At 36.5% G+C, this 21,285-nt stretch overlaps 2 protein-coding genes across 8 annotated transcripts in view; one reads left to right on the forward strand and one right to left on the reverse strand.

The window, feature by feature from the left end:
• Positions 1 to 11,708, reverse strand: part of ODR4 (odr-4 GPCR localization factor homolog) — a 40,589-nt gene extending 28,881 nt beyond the window's left edge. For 2 of the 3 annotated variants that reach the window (XM_060131526.1, XM_060131536.1), the window contains exons 1-4: positions 11,551 to 11,708; positions 8,401 to 8,521; positions 6,075 to 6,209; positions 2,383 to 2,478 (exon numbers count right to left, since the gene is read on the reverse strand). In XM_060131526.1, the coding sequence (XP_059987509.1) occupies positions 2,383 to 2,478; positions 6,075 to 6,209; positions 8,401 to 8,499 (330 nt within the window). In that variant the 5' untranslated portion in view covers positions 8,500 to 8,521; positions 11,551 to 11,708. Of the gene's footprint in view, positions 1 to 2,382; positions 2,479 to 4,634; positions 4,667 to 6,074; positions 6,210 to 8,400; positions 8,522 to 11,550 lie in introns of those variants that run through there. The other variant, XM_060131544.1, reaches the window with a different exon arrangement.
• A 603-nt stretch (positions 11,709 to 12,311) lies between these two features.
• Positions 12,312 to 21,285, forward strand: part of TPR (translocated promoter region, nuclear basket protein) — a 64,722-nt gene continuing 55,748 nt past the window's right edge. For 3 of the 5 annotated variants that reach the window (XR_009537161.1, XR_009537165.1, XM_060131430.1), the window contains exons 1-6: positions 12,364 to 12,642; positions 14,173 to 14,277; positions 16,178 to 16,251; positions 18,148 to 18,244; positions 19,351 to 19,454; positions 19,792 to 19,956. Coding sequence is in view for 3 of the 5 variants with exons in the window: in XM_060131430.1 (XP_059987413.1) it covers positions 12,492 to 12,642; positions 14,173 to 14,277; positions 16,178 to 16,251; positions 18,148 to 18,244; positions 19,351 to 19,454; positions 19,792 to 19,956 (696 nt within the window). In the remaining 2 variants the exon portion in view is untranslated. Of the gene's footprint in view, positions 12,643 to 14,172; positions 14,278 to 16,177; positions 16,252 to 18,147; positions 18,245 to 19,350; positions 19,455 to 19,791; positions 19,957 to 21,285 lie in introns of all 5 variants that reach the window. The other 2 variants (XM_060131438.1, XM_060131447.1) reach the window with 1 other exon arrangement.

A 21,285-nucleotide genomic window follows, 5' to 3' on the forward strand; every position in this document is an offset into this window, starting at 1 on the left:
AAAAATATAATTCACTGTCATTAATGATCAACTGAACATGATTTTGGGCAACTAACATTTAAGTGAAGTACAGAATAAAGACTTTAATTAGAATGAGAAGTGACAAGTGATTTTTAACCTATAAAAATGGAGCGTGTCACCCATTTGGCATTTCTTATTTAAATGTCACAAAAGATGTAAGGTAATAATACATAAGGGCACATAAAATATAGTAATAACATAAATTCTAAGTGAAAAAAATCAGAAATAGTGACAAAAATCTATGCCACATGTAAGAATTATAAAAATGCATACTTGATATGGGGAGAGGGTTCATAAATTTGGCTCTAAGCTTTCTAAAAATAATGTGCACAGAGAAACCCAATCAGTTCCCTAATTCGCACAGTCCATAAGCTAAACAATTGATCAGAAGAGGCATAACTTTCTTTTTTTTTTTTTACATCTTTATTGGAGTATAATTGCTTTACAATGGTGTGTTAGTTTCTGCTTTATAACAAAGTGAATCAGTTATACATATACATATGTCCCCATATCTCTTCCCTCTTGCATCTCCCTCCCTCCCACCCTCCCTATCCCACCCCTCTAGGTGGTCACAAAGCACCGAGCTGATCTCCCTGTGCTATGCAGCTGCTTCCCACTAGCTATCGGTTTTACGTTTGGTAGTGTATATATGTCCATGCCACTCTCTCGCTTTGTCCCAGCTCACCCTTCCCCCTCCTCATATCCTCAAGTCCATTCTCCAGTAGGTCTGTGTCTTTATTCCTGTCTTACCCTTAGGTTCTTCATGACATTTTTTTTTCTTAAATTCCAATATATATGTGTTAGCATATAGTATTTGTCTTTCTCTTTCTGACTAACTTCACTCTGTATGACAGACTCTAGGTCCATCCACCTCATTACAAATAGCTCAATTTGGTTTCTTTTTATGGCTGAGTAATATTCCATTGTATATATGTGCCACATCTTCTTTATCCATTCATCCTATGATGGACACTTAGACCCAGCAATCCCACTACTGGGCATATACCCTGAGAAAACCATAATTCAAAAAGAGTCATGTACCAAAATGTTCATTGCAGCTCTATTTACAATAGCCCGGAGATGGAGGCATAACTTTCTTAATAATGATATCAAAAGAAATTTCTTTAAAGACAATATTATGTAATATAACAAAGTTCTTAGCAATGACCTTATGGGAGACAGTGACGAGTTTTATAAGGTTACTTCATATATTGTCCCTCAATGCAGGTCAATGGAAACAAAGTTAGATAATTAAAATGCTACAATTTCTGAAATAGGGCCTTTCTAAAATCTTACATGCTTCTTAGAAACAAAAGAGATACAAAAAGCAAGAGGAAGGAGGATCTACTGTATCTCTCTAGCACTGAGCCCACATTCAACCCAACCACAAGAGGATGCACAGCCAATGCTATTAAATACACATGGATATAGATTACATTTCAAAATGCCAAATAGGATGAATGATTGTAAAAGAGGTACATTTATTTAAAACGGTAAAAATGGCAGAAGGTTGAATAACTTGCCAGGGGAGGGATTATCACCATTTTCTTCCTTTACCCCCATAAGTACAAATATCAAAGATTTGAAGGTGGGATATTTGATGGGAGAGAACGTTACAAAACTGGAAGAATCTGTAGCACCTGGATTCTTAGCTGTACACTTTTTACTAGAAAAAGGTTTGGGAGGATTCTGTGGGGTTTTGCACTTCTCAAGATAATGAGGTCTCCTTCTCTCTTGGGGTGGAAAATAACTTTTGAAGGCTTATTTGGATCTTGAGTACTAAAAGAGATGAAAACTGGCTGCACAGAGTTTGCTTTAGGTCTGGGCTTAAGGGGAAACAGCTTGTGGACCCTCACATTTACTTGTAAACCATGTTACCCAAATGATTGACATAGGAATTAAACAAAAAGCAGGGGATTCATAATAGATACTCAGTCCAGAAATAAAGAATAAGTATCTGACTGTTGTTATTTTATGTCTTACTTTCAGGATCCTGAGAGAATTGAAGAGATGAAGAATTGCAAAACCTATTAATTTCACATTACAGCAATCACTTGGAACTAAATGGAAGGTCTAGCAGAATACTGCTACGGCACAAGAAAAATTGTTAAACCATTATAACTTGTTTCACAATAGTAAAAAGTTATCTTTAAAATAACGACTATTTTAAAAATATGTAGCATTTGTTGAAAATATAAATACTGACATGTATTACACTCAAGATACCAAGCAATTGGGTGGAAAAAGCTGTTTCAACATAATCCCAGCATAGAGAATTAATCTAAATATGACTAGGATCACTGTATACAAGTATAATCAATTAAGATATAACTTTAAGAATTTTTGATATTTCAGACTTACTCTATGTAGGGTATTTTGAAATTCATTTCCCATTTCTAAAGTTGTAATAATAAATACTCCAAGAACGAAAAGTCCCCCTGGTAGCATTCTGGATACCTGTAAACAGAAATATAGTATTAGCTAACAAAAGCATTTGACATTATATGCAATCTTTTGTGTTTGAGAAGTTAAATATTAAATCAGCAAATGCCTACCTAGTACCAACTATATGCAAAGCATTGAGGTAGGGGCTTTGAAAAAAATGGTTAAAATATTGAGAAATAGGGACTTCCCCGGTGGCACAGTGGTTAAGAATCTGCCTGCCAATTCAGGGGACATGGGTTCGAGCCCTGGTCTGGGAAGATCCCACATGCCATGGGGCTACTAAGCCTGTGCACCACTACTACTGAGCCTGCGCTCTAGAGCCTACAAGCCACAACTACTGAGCCCACGTGCCACAACTACTGAAGCCCACGCGCCTAGAGCCTGTGCTCCACAACAAGAGAAGCCACCGCAATGAGAAGCCTGCACACCACAACGAAGTGTAGCCCCCGCTCACCGCAACTAGAGAAAGCCCGCACGCAGCAACAAAGACCCAACGCAGCCAAAATGGATGAAAACCAAGATGAATGGGGTGTTATTATGCACACAATCTTCCTAGAGTGTCCTTAACTTTTTACCTTAAAACTACTTTATAAATAAAACCATTTAATAATGACACTCTTTAGCTACATCAATAAATAAACTCCTTTCTCCTAAGATTGAAAACTAAAATATCTCCTAAATTTTTCAAGGGCTTCCACTATCAGCTAAATAAAATACAAATTTTTATCTTAGACTGGTATTGCAGACTCTCTAAAATCTGGCTGATCTGATATTCAGAGCCTCATTTGATACTACTTCCCATGAAATATTCAAGCATCAATCACAAACTTCTCACTGTTCTCCACATATATGGTTAGGCTTTCTAACTCTATACCTTTACTCAGGCTGCTCACTCAGCCTGAAAAGACTTTCTCTTACACGTCTATATGTCTGAACTCTACTGAATACCTCGAACTCAGCTTGAGGAAGCTGCCTTCCCTGATCCTTTGATCTCCAAATTCCTGCAGGACCTCAGTGTAGTTTTCCCATGGAGCTTATCACATGAACCTGTACTATGGTTATGTCTGAACCTTACTAGTTGATCTGGGAGCTCCTTAATGGAAGAAGTTAATTCTCAACTACCTTTGTATCCCGATAATATTCAGCAGAGTCTGGGATTTGAGCAGAGGGGGTCCAACTTGAAACTCCATTGTTTCCTGTTGTTTAGCTTTACCTCAATTTTTAAAACCTTCTTATTGATATTGGGCATTTATATTATTTCCAATTTTTCTGTACCTTAAAATAATATTGGTTAAAAATCCTAGCAAGTTTCTGTGTTCACAGGATTATTTACTTATAATAAATCTCCTGAGGTGGATAACTAGGTTAAAGGGTCATACATATGTTTAAGGATTTTGACACATCCTACCAGTTTGTCCTGCATAATATCTGTGATTTTCCTTCCACATCATTGTGGCTAGTTCTTAGTGCCACATGTATTCCTTTCTACCATCTATACTCTTAGTGCTCTGGTTACCTTTTATGTACTTAATGTATGAGCAAACTGATCACAAAGTTAAGTCTTCAGAAAATTAGATACCATAGTCTAACCCCTAATATATTTGCATTATGTCTGCTGGTGGTTCCCTCCGATTTCATAAATTCTGTTTACTACAGTGACACAAGCTTGACATACATAAATAAGGAATAAAGTTTTCATACTTAGCATGGGGAACTTGCACATCTTTTGAAAATCATCAACAAATAAAATTAACCATTTCTTGCTAGAGGTAAAAAGATTATCTATTTTACTACATAAATTTTATGTTTGTGTGTATAGATGTATATAGACTAGACATAAATATAGATACAGGTATGTAATTTTACAGAAGGCCAAAAGCAAAATTAGAGTAGAAAGTTATTTACAAACCATTGGAAATATAAGTTTAAAATATTTAATATTTCATTAGAAGATGGTATTAAATATTTATTGCATTTTTCAAAAATATAACTACATACTACCCCCCACCACAAATGCAGATAAACATGTGTGTGTGTTTGAAGATTTAGAGATAATTGGAGAAGGAAATAATTTTATTTTTACCTTACTTTAACATACTTTATTGGATGATATAATCCATTCAATAACTACTTTTAAGTGAATTTACTCATCATTCTCTCTGACTCACCCCAAATCTGTTTCCTCTTCATGTAATGGCAACGCCATCTTCCTAGACCCAGGCTAAAAAAAAAATCTCAAAAATCTTTAGCAACTCTCTCACAATCTCTTTTTACTGCCAATCTACTTGGTCACTGAATCATCTTAATACTAGCTCTTTCTCTGAAATGTTTTGGCAATGAAGTTTTAGCCCACTGCTTTAGTTTGCTTATTCATCCATTCACTTATCCAACATTTTGGAGTTCTCACACAAACCATGGGAACACTATGCCTGGCACTAAGGATACGGCCATAAACAAAAAAGACGTGACCCCATCCTCAGGAAGCTTGGAGTCTAGTCACTAGCTCATGTCACCTTTTTTTGAACTATTCCTGTAACTATATTTTCTGCTCACTCTCTCTCTCCAATCCCTCTACTCTCCATTTACACTGTACCAGGGCACTGCAATTACTTTCTCAATTATTGGCAGGATTATTTCTCAATCCTTCTCAATATAGGGAGCTCTGAAAGTCTACCATAGAGCTACTGGCTCCAAAAGAACTCCTTCCTTCCTAGAATGACACTTCAAAACCATCCATAAACTGGCCCCATACAGCCTTATGTCTAAAAGCATTCTTTTATATACACCATGCTTCAATTACACCCAATTTCGTGCTATTCTAACATACCTTTAAATTTCATGCCGTTGGGTCATTTATCCACTGTCCTTTTTGCATTCAATGTGCTCCCTGACTTCTACTAGCAAAGTCCTATTCATCTTTCAAGTTCAGAGCCTTCTGTGAAGCTGTTTGAATCCAACCTTTGACAGATATTTAATCATTCCCCACTCTATATTCCTATAGTACTGTCCTACTTTTATTCACTTCTCTTACAATTTGTTTTGGTAATAATGTCTTTCACTTTGCTTAAAATATAAATTCTAAGGACATTAAAGAAAAATTTAACCATCATTTTATTTCCTCAGTACCTGGTTTAAGTCTTTAAAACAATTCTGACCAGCAACAATGTTACCAATAACTAGTATTATTTTAAAATAAGGAAAAATTGGAAATAAGGTAAATGACCAATAACAGGATATAGGTTAAAAAACACAACAGATAAAAGTTAACAATGGAAAAGGATAGTGTACAAGATCAAAGGCTTTCAAGTCACACCACCTGGGTTCAAATCCCAGTTTCACTACCTATTACACTAATCTTGGGTGGATTACTTAACTTCAAGTAAGAAAATTCTTTTTTAAAAACTAGATGCAAGTAATCAATAAATAAAAAATATAATCATGGAGGAAACAGAGCAGAAAATACTTCTATTTTTGACATACTACCCAAGTTTTGAAAACTTAAGAATGAGTACTCTGAAATCCTAGTCTAGTAACCTGAGGATAAGGTACTTTTATTTTGTTAGTCAATAAACACAAACTTAACTATATAAAGAAACAAACGTGATGACCTGGTTGGCATGTTCTGTGGCCCATTCTTCATCCAAGTTATCCAACTTAGCTTTGGAATGTTTGGAGCTCTCATCTTGTTCCTCTTTGGGTGGCGTTCTAGTGGCAAGAATCACGTAATCCTTTTGTGAAGAACACTTAAAAACAAATTAGAAAAGCTTATTAGGGTGATAACTGAGGAATGCAAAGCCCTTATGACGTGCAAAAACTGAGCAATATTTATAGCAGCTTAAATTGTTAATACCTGTATTATACCAGAATCTACAGAGAAAACGATTTTCATGGATAGCTTTACAACATTTTCCTCACATGTTATTTATCTTCTAATATATTTAATACCAGCTCCTTATTTGTTTGCGCAACCTGAATGTGAATCATGCAGTGGTCCTTAAAAATGGCTTACTGGAACAGATTAGACAGTTCAACAAATATAAAAACCCAATAAAATAAAGCAACCAATGACCTTGTGCATCTTACTTTCATAAAAACAATGATAGTGGGGAACTTCTTCATGTGTGTCCACAGAAAAACAAAGGTGAAGTGATATTAGATTTATGTTCCTCAGTTTTAATAGCAATTAAATGCTAACCAGAAGTGGGAAACCTAAAGATAAATTTAGGGAAAATTTAATAGCTCAGTCTCATTACAGTGAAAATTTCCTATAAAGAAAGAGTAAAAATACAAGTTAGCATGATGTTATCCTCACACATGACCTGAAATTCTAATCACTAGTGTCATCCTGGAACGGAAAATAAAGGAAGAGAAATTATTTCAATAAAAGTTATTTCCAGAAAGTTACATTGAAGTGCACAAAAGGAAAAGGTAGGTGCTGATTAAGAAAGCTCTTTCTTTTCATAAAATCTATGATTTTGAAAAGAAAAAGAAACTGACCCTAGGAGTAGGAGAGAGGCAAGCCTGAAAGCTTGAGGGGAAGGCAAGAAAAGTGATGAATCCTGGAATAAAGAGAAAGAAGAAGCATGTAGAATACTGAAAGGAATGAAAAGGCAGCATGAAGAGAGATTGGAATTCTCCCTAAATTGTGGGAGACTTATACGTAAGATGGTAGTTTTGCTGAGCTCTAGAAACAGCCTATGTGCTGTAAGGCAAGTTTGGAAGAGGGTATTTCTCCCTGACCTTTCACCTTTACTGATCACTTCTGTTCCTAGCAAAAAGAACCCCATACTAGATGTTAAGTAACCTGAATCTAAAAGAAGTTCAGATCGTTGCCAGGAGAGGTCGTCTGGCTGTCTAATGAGAAGCCTCAGAGGGTGGTATTACCTGGGTGAACAGTGCAGGGTCTGCCCTCTGTCTTACAAGTTAAGAAATCGGATTTGTGAAAACTCTGAGAATGTACCTGTCTCTCAGGGCTACACTAACATTACCTAAGATCATTCAGAATGATGCTAAAACTAGAATACCATGAAGGGATGTGAACATGTAAGTCCTCTGCATGGTGCATTCTTTATAAGTAAGCAACACAGGGCATCAAATTATAAGAGAAAGTAGCTTGGGAATGTGGATAGAATCAGAACAAGTTAATTATCCAATTTGAAGGTTCTAAGGCATCATGTTAAAATATCCAGAAAGAAATCTGCCCCCAATAGGGTTTTATTTGCTATTAGGCCTCAAAATTAATCTTTGGACCAGAGTACACTCTCCCCTAGTGTTTAGATGTATGTAGCCAGTTTGTTTGTGTGACTCTCCTTTTTTCATTTCTGTGTGCTGCTGACAAGTCCTCCCTGCTGATTAACACATTCTTCCTTCAATTATAATAAATCAGTGGGTGCTTATGCTTTTTAAAGTAACTGTCCAAATATCTGTTCCATTTGGTTTGATTTTTGAGCCTTAACTCTAAAAGGGAAATAAAATTTGTGTAACGTCCAAATTTCTCTCAGTCCCTTTCCCTCAATCTCCACTGAATCAATATTAAAAAAAAATTCAATAAATGGGTACGATAATATACAATAAAATATACGACCTATATTTGCTACAAGTCTGAAATAAGACAAACTAGAAATAAAATTGTAAAAAGCTACCTTTGTAAAGAATGGGACAACCTGGAATTAAAGGGGTGCAAAAATCACTTTGGAAAGACAATAAAACGTGAATAATCTGGTCAGTAAAATTTTAATTTTGCAGTGTCTACCTTATAAGTTACTTTTACATTGTCAAAAGGGAATGTGTTCTGACTTGGGCAAACTTGGGCTACATTATTCTTCTTCATTCCATCCCTCCATCCCCTAACTTGAATTTATTGTTAAATAGCATATTTTAACTTTAAATAAACAAATTTGCTTTATCAGTAAATACATAGGAAAAGATACATACCTGTCCTATTAAAAGACCAGAGACAAAAGCTTTTCCTTGGAGACTGATGTTTGAAAGATACTGGCCGACAGTCTCTTCTACAATGTAGGTTCTTCCCATTATTAAGAACTAATTCAACCTCCTAAATTACAAGAAAAAATATATTTTTAGGCAAAAATGTATTTTTAGGCAAAAAATACAATTTGCAATGTTTTCCTCATGGGGGTAGTATAAAGAGAGAAGTTGTACTACCCTGATACTACCCCATACCTTACAGTGATTGCTTATTCAATAGGATATTCTTTCTTGCAAAGTTTGAATGTAGCTTCAGAATTCTCAACAGAGTGTTGCAGGAAATGACTACCAATCAACCAGAGTTGACATGAGCGATAAAACCTACTCCCATACCTCAGATAATGAAGAGAACACTAAACTACTAGTAGCCAACACACCTGATTTCTTATTTAGGTCTATTACTCCTTAGTTGTATCATCTTTGGTAATTAACTGCTGAGCCTCACTGTGTTCATTTCTAAAACAGAAAAGATGATAATTTCTGAGTTGCTCAATGGGAGGTAAACGGAATCAAATTCATGTATTCAGTAAGCACACTATAAAGAACTACTATGTTCAAGAAATTGTGCCAAGTGGGATGGCACGAAGATGAATAATACCTGGCCTCTGCCCTTGAGTAACTCAGAGTACAACTGGAATGATGGAAGTAGACAAACAGCAATACAATAATAACAAACATTTGTAGAGCTTCCATTTTGTGTAAGGCATTGTTCTAAGTACTTAACATATGGTAACATTTAATATTCAGAAAAACCCCCATGAGGTAGGGGACATATATACACGCTTGTTTTATAGATTTAGAAACTGAAACGACAAAAGGTAACATAACTTGCCCAAGCGATAAAGCTGGTAAGTGGCAAAGGTAGGATTTCACTTCAGGCAGTCTGGCTCTAAAACCCATTTCTTAAATAGTATTCTTAAATACTGTGCTCGTACTAAGGAGTCATACCCAGTCTCTCAATTAAACTTTCATTAAGGGGGACTCCTGTTCTACCCTCTCGCGAGTTTGGGGATGAAAATCAGCATATTCCTCTGACTGGCTCATACTCCTTTGATTTGAGTTTCTGTAGCTTAAAATCAAAGATGCTGAATAAAAGAGGTAGGAAATAATAAATTGATGATCTCAAGGAGTTCACATTCAGTGTGGGAGAAACAAATGTAAAGACATGATTCCAAAAAGCCATAAAATAGCCACAGAGAGACTGAAGATACACAGTTGCAGCATTCTGAATAGCGGTAATAGTCACTTAGGTCCTGCAAAAAATCCCAATCTCTTTCAGGACAACAAAATCCAGGCAACTCTAGATGTGCTGGGGTGGCTTATCTGACATCAGTAAAATAAACTGCCAGTCACAATGACTTGCATTACTCTAAAACTAAAGCCCAGAGAATTGCTTCCAGTTTGCAATGGCCTATTAGATGGTCTTTTTTCAAAGTTCCTGTTCGGTTTTGTCTCAAAATGCATTAAATGTCTTCTTAGCTCTCAGGTTTGCACCTTTTTTTTTTTGGTGAAGTCTAGGACTCCCTGTCTAAATCATTAATGCCTCTATAAAGTTAAGGGCTTTCCACTTTTACCACCTTAAGGTATGCATTTCTGTGTATTAAACTTTCTTCTACTTCGTCATGCTATTCTACTCTTTTTCCTTCTGCCCTAAATAATTCTTAATTCTTACAAGAAATAGCAGTTAACAATGACTCCAAGGTTATGATATGTAACTTTCTAATCTTACTTTTTCCAAGGTGTCATCTACTAGTCACGTTAACGTGTAAGAAACTGAATGCAACAGAAAGATGAAAATCTTTGGGTTATGAAATCTGGTTGACTGTCGGATATTTTTTTTCTTTAGTGCTCCTTCAAAACTTTGAAATGTAGCTAACCATACTTTATAAAGGACGCTAATAAAAATGTAGATCTTCTCTTATACAGTTCAAATTTTCCTGAAATGCTGTGTATCAGCAGAAGCTTTGCAAGTTGTCCAAACGCTGACTTGAGACCACTCAACTTCCCTGGACTCTGTTTTCCTAGTCTACAAAATAAAGAATTTGGATCATAGCAGGTCAGAAAATCTAATTTTAGGATTCTCTAAGTCCAAGTACAGAACATCTGCATTTTCCAAATGGTAGATCAATAATGATAATATTGTGGGCCTAGGACATAACACAGTACTGCACATACCAGCAACCTTAATTAAAGTGCTTATATAAAATATTTTGGGGGGGCTTCCCTGGTGGCGCAGTGGTTGAGAGTCCGCCTGTCGATGCAGGGGATGCGGGTTCGTGCCCTGGTCTGGGAAGATCCCACATGCCGCAGAGCGGCTGGGCCCGTGAGCCATGGCCGCTGAGCCTGCGCGTCCGGACCCTGTGCTCCGCAACGGAGAGGCCACAACAGTGAGAGGCCCGCGAACCGCAAAAAAACAAAAACAAAAACAAACAAACAAAAAAATATTTTGGGGGAAAGAAACAACCTTAAGATCCTTACTGCTATTCTCAAAGATTTGCTACTGTGGGAACTGTAGGAAGGATGACATTAGTAATGCTTTATTTTCAATAAAGAATTTAACAAATTCTTTTAGAAGAGTAATCAAACATGAAATAATCTACGGATTCTGCTTAGCAGTCACAGAACTACAATTTGGAAACAAGTAGTTCTGTTACGGTGGCAGGGTAAGAAGTGGTTTTTAAGAACGAACGTGTTCAACAACTTCTGTTCCAAAAGTTTTTCAATTTTAACAATATAAACACAAGGCAACATTTTCTGTAACGTTACCTTAAAACATACAAATAAAAGCTACACTCAAACTCCTCTTGGCTTTTTAAAATCCTCTTCCTGGAAAATAAACCGAGCTCCTTAAATTCCTATTAAATCACTGTTACCAACTCCGCCACCAAAAAACCAAAAAATCTAAGTAAGTCTCATAACTGGACTTGAGTGTGTCGCACAGGAGTGACCGTCCATATATTTCCTATACTCTATCCCTTTCTGTCCTCCTTGAAAAGGCAGTTCTCTGTGCCCGAGTGCACACACATCTCACACACACACACACACACACACACACACACACACACACACACGGATTCCACCCTCAGGCTGACTCACCTGTACTCAGACTGCGCACGCGTGGCAGACAAATCTGTCGAACTGTCAGACCACCTGAGAAAGGTGTTTGGAGTGCAAGTACCAGCCTCCAGGGACCAGATTCCACAACGGTCCCAATTCCACAGTCAATGAATTCATCAGAAAGCGACGAACTTCCCGCACCTCACTTCCTACTCCACACCCGGGGTCTCTGGAGTCAGGTGGCTCAGATTGATGACGTACGCTGGCCCCCTCCTTTCACCGCAGCGCCTCAGCCAAACCGACTGCGATCGCCACCCCGCCCCCTTCCGGGCGCCATTAAGAGCGTGGCGGTAGCCCGGCGTCTGCCGTCCGGCCCTGCCGGGACCGATGCCCTCTAGCGGCCCAGTGTCTAAAAGCCGCCAAAGAGGACGACCCATGGCATCCCGGAGCTGTGACAGTAAGGTCGCCCTCCTCTTCAGGGAGGAACGTAGGTTAACGGGTACTATGTGGCGCCACCTCGCGGATAAGTGGTCGCGCGGCAGGCAAGGAGAGCCGGGGGGCGGGGAGAAAGGAGGAAGCGGACTTGGTGGTGCGGAATTGGGCTCACGGAAGGGATTGGGGAAAACTACGTTTCCCTGAAGCCTACGCGGCTAGAAGCGGGTTGAAAAGAGGGCCGGAAAGCGGAGGGCACGACAGGGGTCAGAGACTGCCTCTGAACTCGGATTCCCAGGGTGCACAGCTTCCGGTGATTGCGCGCGCACTGCGGACGCGGGCGCTGCGGCGCGTCTGGTGCAGTAGTTAACGCGGGACTCGATTTCCCAGGGTCCCGCCGCTTGAGTCTCCGTCGGGCGGGCGCGCGCGAGACGCCGAGCGAGGTGGCGGAGGCGGCAGCCCAGGCTTCTGGGTCCTCTTCGTCTTCGTCTTTCTTCTCCGTTTCTGCTCCGTCGGCCGCTGCCGCCACGGTCCCCGGCCCGATCGACATGGCGGCGGTGTTGCAGCAAGTCCTGGAGCGCACGGAACTGAACAAGCTGCCCAAGTCGGTCCAGAACAAACTTGAGAAGTTCCTTGCTGACCAGCAGTCCGAGATCGATGGCCTTAAGGGGCGGCACGAGAAATTTAAGGTGGAGAGCGGTAAGTGCGACGCTCTTCGCGCCCTTGTTTCTGGGCGCGACCCCAGCGATGGCTGGTCTCCTCCCCTTGCAAGCTCGCACCATCCACGGCTTCACTGCTAGCTAGCATCGCTTCTCTGGCTCCGTGGGCGCCATAGGCCTTCTCGTAACTGCTTCCCTCACAGTTTGATACGAAGGAGCCTGTTTGTTTGTTTTTAAAATGTGAATCCACATTGAGTTCCTGTTTTCTTTGTAATTAGGGTGGTCTCATTTAGGGACGCCTAACGTTGTCTGGCAAACAGAAATTGTGAAGATTTGGGTCTGTTTACACCGGACTAGGGGTCTGCGACTCCTAATTCTTCTAAGCCTAGAGTACCCTGTCTGTATGTTGCACGTTAAATGATAGTAATTTCTGCTCTGTTTTCTAGTCATCTGCCTTCAAAGGCCTATGTCTTTAATGATAACTTCCTGCACTTGTTCTGAGTCTGTCTCGCTCTGGTCCGTTTTGTGTTCACAAGAACGAGTGGATGCATAAGGCAGCACTGGAAACACAGTGCACGTGCAGTAAATGTTTAATATATACGACTTCTTTCTAAAAGTTGGACTTCGATAGAAAATATATTAAGACCTTATAAATACCTGTAGTAGACCCTCAAATAAGCAAGTTCCTCACAATGGTGACTTGAATATCATTGAAGAAATATTAAGAGCATAGTAATTACCATTAGTAAAATACAAACCATCTGTTGTGTGTCCTGGTTTACCAGGTTGTGTGTCTTGGTTAACCAGGTTTTTTTTGGGGGGGTGGGCGGGCGGTGCGGGATTGGTAACTGGTTTTTGCTAAGTGGATTGAAAATTCTGAAGAAGTTTTCATTTTAAAAAAATAAATAAAATTACCAAGGAGAATTGATGTTGAAAATTAATTCTCTGAATCCCAACACTGAATATAGTGCACTGCATTCTGTGTGTTAATTTACAGAATAAATATTGAGCGTCTTCTATGTGCTTCTAATGTGTTGAACAGTACACTATTAGTCGCTTCCCTTGGAAAGTTAACATGTTTATTTTTACATAAATTTAGTAATTTTATATGTTCAGGCATTATTTTGGCTATTTTAAGACAAACCTTTTTAAAGCAAAGCAGTTTTTAACCTAAATAATTTTTTCTCCATTTAATAAATATATTTTTTTGGTCTGCTTTATGCCAAGAAGTCTACTGATGTGTGGGGAAAATACTATGATAAGTGAGACATGTTGCCTGCCTTGAAGAATTTCATAATCTTGTGGAATAGGCAGAAAAATAATTTGTTAAAACCCTCTCAGGCCTTATTTTTTTTTGTCATTTTACATATGTCAGTTGGAAATGTTGGATTAAAGTCCTTTTCTGTACTCGATCTATTTATCTTTACTCAAATTCTCTCTTATTTGGAGTGTGGGTCCCAATACTATGTCTTAAATTTTAAAATCAAGGTTATCAAAAATAAGTAGCAGTGTCGACAGTGTGTACATGTATGTTTGATTTTTTTTTTTTTTTTCCTCTGATCATCTGTAGAACAACAGTACTTTGAGATAGAGAAGAGGCTGTCCCACAGTCAGGAGAGACTTGTGAATGAAACCCGAGAGTGCCAAAGCTTGCGGCTTGAGCTGGAGAAGCTCAGTAAGTATTTAATTATATCTTTCTAATATTAGAGTATTGAGGTCTTCAGATCCTCCTTTGTATGCTTTGGAAACATTTATTTACTGTATATGAAAATACTGATTGTCCTTGTTTTCATTTCTGGTAATATCATGTTTTTTTCTTTCAGTGTGATTTTTTTTCATTCAGTGGTAAAGACTTTGAAAGAATCCAGGGCTTAATGGTCAGGAGGCATGGGTTCTAATTCTGACTGCTATTAAAAACTCTTATGTCATATGTAAATCATAACAGTGTTTGATTATTGTTTATAAAATGGCTAGAGCCACTTGTCTATCTACTTAAACAGCTGTACAGGTCAAATGAGGTATATATGAAAGCATTTTGAAAAGGCTGAAGCATTATCCAACTGAAAAAGTAAAGAGAGTGACTTAATTATTTTTATGTTGTTGAAAAATTAAAGCCTATTCGTTCCATTATTATATTCATGTTTTAACTCTTGTTATGATATTTATAACTACTTATGAACCTCAGGATGTAATTTCCTCTTTAAGGCCTAATTCCATTGAAAGATGAACAGCTGTTTTTCTTCTTAATTAATTTTCTTACATCATTAAGTCCTAGAAAGTACACAAGATCTTAAAGGTCCTGACATTTCTTGGGAGGATGATGTGTTTTTTGTGCCTTGTTTACAGAGAAAAAAGCGAATGTCAGGAAGATCTTTATAGAGTAGGGGCATAATATTTGTTATTAGGTATAGCTGGATTTTAATTTCATTGGGAATGCAAGAAGCTAATAATTAAGAGAATGGCTGAAACATTAGTCTTCTTTCTTAACCAAGTCCATGCCCATCAGCTGTATGTTTGAGTCAAAACCCTTTTCAACTAATTTTGGCACATCTCATTTTTAAAACATGTGATGTATACATATGATGGTATGTATATATGTGTAATGAGGGTATGAATACTTGAGTAGCTACATCTGATTTATCACCTGTACACAGTTTTGTCTTGGCATAAAAAAAAAGGTTTGTAGAGCAATAGTGCTAAAAAATTTCAAGAAAATGACTGTGATCCCAGCTTCTTTTACAAGATCCGGAAAAGGGAGAGGGAGGAGAAGATGGGGATAAACCTAGATAGACATGCCTTCCTGGGGTGTACAGTTTATATTTTTATATTTTTTTAGTTTGGAAGCAGTAAATAACATTAAAATGACAGAAAATGTGGACAAATTTAGCAGGTTTTTTGTTTTTCTTTTAATAAACGAATTGTTTAACTTGGAAGTAATAATAATGTATTTGTTCATTAAATTACCAGCACATAACATAGACGTGTTTCAGTGGAAGAAAGTTTCAGAAAGTATACTCTTCCTAATTATTGGAATATGTTTAGAAGAGAAACTTTAGGGGAGATAGCTCATTATGAGTAGAGATTGTGGGACTGAAAATTCAGTATCAAGCATAGCTCTTTTTAGCGTGGTAAACCAGCTGAATTAGTTATCCATTATTGTGGTTTACTCTGTATACATTTCATGTAGTTTAAATGTTATTTATTCTCTTGATTTTGCCTTTTTTCACTTAATTTTTGAATTTGCAAATACAATTAATTCACTTTTTTATGATTGATTTAGAAGATGTCATTGAAAAATAAGGAAATTGGTAATTGCAAATACTTTTTCCTAAAAATGTTGGCTAAAATGATCACAAATATGATTTTGAAGACAGGATAGCATATTTAAAACTTTGTACTAGAAATACAGTAAATTTGGGTTGTACTTACGAATTTGGAATGCAGTGTTGTGCAGCTCTACCTTTCTGAAACTTAGTTTCTTAATTTCAAAACGTGTATGGGTGGCCATTGAATACAAACTGTCATCGCAAATTTTAAGCTTATGTACGTGTGTTCATAAAATTCCTTTTATCCAGACAGTCAACTGAAGGTGCTAACTGAGAAAAACAAAGAACTTGAAGTGGCTCAGGATCGCAATATTGCCATTCAGGTAAAAGTTATTCCTGTGAATAAAGCTAATTGTAAACCTGATACTTGAGGAAGTTTTCTATTCTGATTGTGCTTATTGGTTATTTAGTCAGTGGGAAGATGAAATATGTTCAGTTAGGAGAAGCTACTAACAAAAATGTATATACATAAATTCCTTAATAGGATTTTATGTTTTAATGATTGATTGTATATTCCTTTTACTTGTTAGAATATGTAAGTTCTTGATATAAAAAAACACTTGCTTTTAGCTGTGTAGCTCTTAAGTCATGATTTAAAAAAAATTTTTTTGCATTATAAGTGCCATAAATCTGTAAGTAGGGTAGATATTCATAGATCCATCTGGCTGTCTATCCACCCACTTACCTATCTTCCTTCCATTCTTTTAGAAATTATGTATTTAATGCTTACTATTGCCTAGGCATTATTTCAAGTATTGTGATACAGTTGGGGATATGTGTGAATCCACATTGGTAATCATTTCCTTAGAATAGTGATTAAGAATAACAGATTGAATATGATTACAAGGATTGCGGGCCAGTTTGTTTAATAAAGTGGTCATACCCAATGATTCTTTGATCAGATAGACCTTTAGACTCTTGCCATTGCTTTTTAAAAATTTACGTTTGATTTGAGGTTAAAAGATATTTGATATATGGAAGACACTTATAGTGGGAAAGAGTGATAGACTTGATCCAATAGAAATTTTAAATTTTCTACATAAAAAGAATCAAATAAAGACGCAGACCTCCTAGAGAACGGACTTGAGGTTATGGGGAGGGGGAAGGGTGAGCTGTGACAGGGTGAGAGAGAGTCATGGACATATACACACTAACAAACGTAGTAAGGTAGATAGCTAGTGGGAAGCAGCCGCATGGCACAGGGATATTGGCTCGGTGCTTTGTGACAGCCTGGAGGGGTGGGATAGGGAGAGTGGGAGGGAGGGAGACCCGGGAGGGAAAAGATATGGGAACATATGTATATGTATAACTGATTCACTTTGTTGTAGAGCAGAAACTAACACACCATTGTAAAGCAATTATACCCCAATAAAGATGTTAAAAAAAAAAAAGAGTTAAAAAGCAAATAAATCATAGAAAGTATTTTCTCAATAAAAATATGACTATATATATCCTTAATACATGACTACTTTCAAATTATAAGAAAAATTATTCAAAGGGGGAAATGGGCAAAGGTTTTTAAAACCAGACAGGAAGCTGTACAAATAGCCAATAGCAATATGAAATATTATTCTACTTCACTTGTAATCAGAAAAATGCAGATAATGCAACAATGTAATTATTTTTCACCTCCCCATGTTAACACTGATTTTTTTGTTTCTCCTTTTTTTTTTTTTTTTTAAAAAGCATAATCTTCACTTCTGGCATAAGTGGCTTCAGATTGGCAATTATGACTTCAAGAAAAGCCTATAAATTGCCGTTGTCTTGCTGCAAAGCAATTTGACAAAATATATTAAAAGTTTTAAATAATTCTGTTTCTGGGGATCTTTCTTGAGAAATAATTTGAGCCAAGATGCAGTGATATTCATTAAAGTTTTATTTTATAACAGCAAAAATTAGAAGTAAATTAAGTTTCTTATAAAGGCTTGTTGAAGTAATTATATAATTATATGACACTTTCAAGTGATTAAAAAGTGACATGGGAAATTTTTTTGTGAGTCTAGGAAGAATAATTTTTAAAAACCCAAAATATGAACAGAAGTGTTGAGATTATGGGTAGTTTTTAAACATTTTTATGTATAAGCCATAAGTAAGAAAACCAACCATTTTTAAACCACTGCTAATGTTAACTAAGGTGCCAATTCCATGTTCATTTCTATATATTTGATCAACTTGATTTTCTTATTTAAATGTTTTATGCTAACTCCTTTATATGACAGAGCCAGTTTACAAGGACAAAGGAAGAATTAGAAGCTGAGAAAAGAGACTTAATTAGAACCAATGAGAGACTATCTCAAGAACTTGAATATTTAACAGGTATGAAAAAGGACCTTAGTCTCTAACTTCACTCTTTTCTTTCTCTTCTAACAGTGCTAAGATTTAATCCCCAGTCCATTTCTATTAGCTGGTGTTTGTCATAGCTCAGAATAGAGTTCAGAGTAATATCCTGTTGTTTCTCCTACTCATTTATCTCTAGATCATTCTGAGCCCTTAAAGAGGTGTCTATAGACAAGTACACAAATGAAAAACATCTGAAGGAATTTGGACCAAGGTTTATGTACTACAGTATTATTTATAGTATCAAATTGGAAACTGTTCAGATGTTCAATTGTAGAGGCTGAACTCCTTTTGATACAGACGCACTTGCTGGTATAAGCTGTCCACAAGCATTCAATATAAGAACCTAAAAGGAGAGCCCGTATTTAAAAGCACAGGCTGAAAGAATTAGGAAGCAAGAATATAAGATATTTAGACATAGAATATAATATGTAATACAGTTGATGTATTCAAGTGAATGTGACTCTTAAGCAGTTTAGTGGTATCCAGTTCCCTTTGGTTCCTTTTTATAAGATTTTTCAGAATTTTTATTTCTACTGAAGGAAGAATTTTCAAATACTTATGTTACTGTACAATAATAGTCAATTAGTAACTATTCTCAGAAAAATTAATTCAAAGTATTTGTTGATGATTTTGATCAGCTAATGGGTAAGTAAAATTAAATTTTTTCATAAAAACCTTCATGTAAGGAATACAAAAATAATTATGTATATTCCTGCTGTTTTGAATGTAAGGTTTTAATATGTATCATTGCTTTTTAACTTAAGAAATGGCTAATTTGTGAAATTTTAATAGACTTTTGGTTAATATGAGGGAATTAATGTTAATATTGTATATTTAGCTTTAGATACTGCATTTAAAATAAGATAACCAGTATAATTTACATGCTTGGTTGGATGCATGAATTTGACTTCATCATCTATTTGTTAAAATTAAATTTGTGATTAAGTATGGCAGAAACAAGTTAAAATAGAAGAGTTGAGAACTACTTATATAAATGTTTGTATTCCTAGAGATGAATTTTTGATGTTTGGTTCCTCTGACCATTCATTAGTCATTTTCACATTCTCTTCTGACCTTTCTAGAGGATGTTAAACGTCTAAGTGAAAAACTTAAAGAAAGCAATGCAACAAAGGGTGAGCTTCAGTTAAAATTCGATGAACTTCAAGCTTCTGATGTTTCTGTTAAGGTGAGAAACAAACAATTTCTAATGCATAGAATACAACTTTATTAAAACTCACCTAAATTAAATTTTAAATATAAGCAAGTTATCTATAAATGAATTAAAAGCTATATTTTTTTAATATCAAGGAATTAAGTTTTAAGACAATTTTAATTGAACTGTTTTGCTTATATGATGTTTGTTTCATATTGTTCTTACCTGATTCTCTTTTCTGTTAAGAGTCCATGCAAATACTTATTTCTGTTGTAAAAGTTCTGCTTGTGTACCTTAGCTATACACAAAATCTTTTGAATAACCGTATACTATATTTAACTGTAAACCTTTTTTTCTTGGATTTCCTTAGTATCGAGAAAAACGCTTGGAGCAAGAAAAAGAGTTGTTACATAATCAGAATACTTGGCTGAATACAGAGTTGAAGACCAAAACTGATGAACTTCTGGCTCTCGGAAGAGATAAAGGAAATGAAATTCTTGAGCTTAAATGTAATCTTGAAAACAAAAAAGAGGAGGTAATTTAGTAAAATTGTATCTTTATGTTAGTTACAGTTTACATTTGTGTGCCAGCTTATACGAATTTATTCAGTGGAGTACCAAATTAAATATATTGTAAGATTAGGGGTCAATGTGAAGGACATAACTCATAAACATTTGGCCTAGGAAATTAACCAGTTACATTTTTTTTTATCAGATTATAATTGATTTACAATGCTGTGTTAGTTTCTACCGTACAATGAAGTGAATCAGCTATATGTATACATATTTCCTCTTGGACCTCCCTCCCATCCCCCATCCCACCCATCTAGATTATCACAGAGCACCGAGCTGAGTTCCCTGAGCTATACAGCAGGTTGCCACTAGCTCTCTTTTTTACACATGGTAGTGTATTTATGTCAAACCTAATCTCCCAGTTCATCCACCCTCCGCTGCCCCCACTGTGTCCACATATCCATTCTCTACATTCCTGCCCTGGATATAGGTTCATCGGTACTGTTTTTCTAGATTCTACATGTATGCGTTAATATACAATATTTGTTTTCTCTTTCTGACTTGCATTTAAATAAAGAACTTACATATCCTTGGATGAATTTTCATACTATCTACTGTCTTATGGTTTGTCCTTCCTAAGACACATGTTTAAGAAGTGGTGGTGAGTTTCTCTGAGCTAAAACTAAACATGTTGTTCTGTGAGCTATTTTTCATTTTCTTAAACATTCATATTTTATGTAAAATGCTTTTTTGGGTGTGGGGGATTATTTTGCTTTTACTTGGCAGCTAAACTTTATTTATTTATTTTTAACATCTTTATTGGAGTATAATTGCTTTATAATTGTGTGTTAGTTTCTGCTGTATAACAGAGTGTATCAGCTATACGTATACACATATCCCCATATCTCCTCCCTCTTGTATCTCCCTCCCACCCTCCCTATCCCACCCGTCTAGGTGGTCACAAAACACCAAGCTGATCTCCCTGTGTTACGTGCCTGCTTCCCACTAGCTATCTATTTTACATTTGGTAGTGTATATATATCCATGCCACTCTCTCACTTTCTCCCAGCTTACCCTCCCCCTCCCCGTGTCCTCAAGTCCATTTTCTACATCTGCGTCTTTATTCCTGTCCTGCGCTTAGGTTCTTCAGAACCATATTTTCTTTTTTTTTTTAGATTCCATATATATGTTTTAGCATACAGTATTTGTTTTTTTCTTTCTCACTTGCTTCACTCTGTATGACTGACTCTAGGTCCATCCACCTTACTAGAAATAACTCAATTTCATTTCTTTATATGGCTGAGTAATATTCCATTGTATATATGTGCCACATCTTCTTTATCCATTCATCT

The sequence above is a fragment of the Lagenorhynchus albirostris genome, chromosome 2, assembly GCF_949774975.1.
Source record: "Lagenorhynchus albirostris chromosome 2, mLagAlb1.1, whole genome shotgun sequence".
NCBI classification, from domain to species: domain Eukaryota; kingdom Metazoa; phylum Chordata; class Mammalia; order Artiodactyla; family Delphinidae; genus Lagenorhynchus; species Lagenorhynchus albirostris.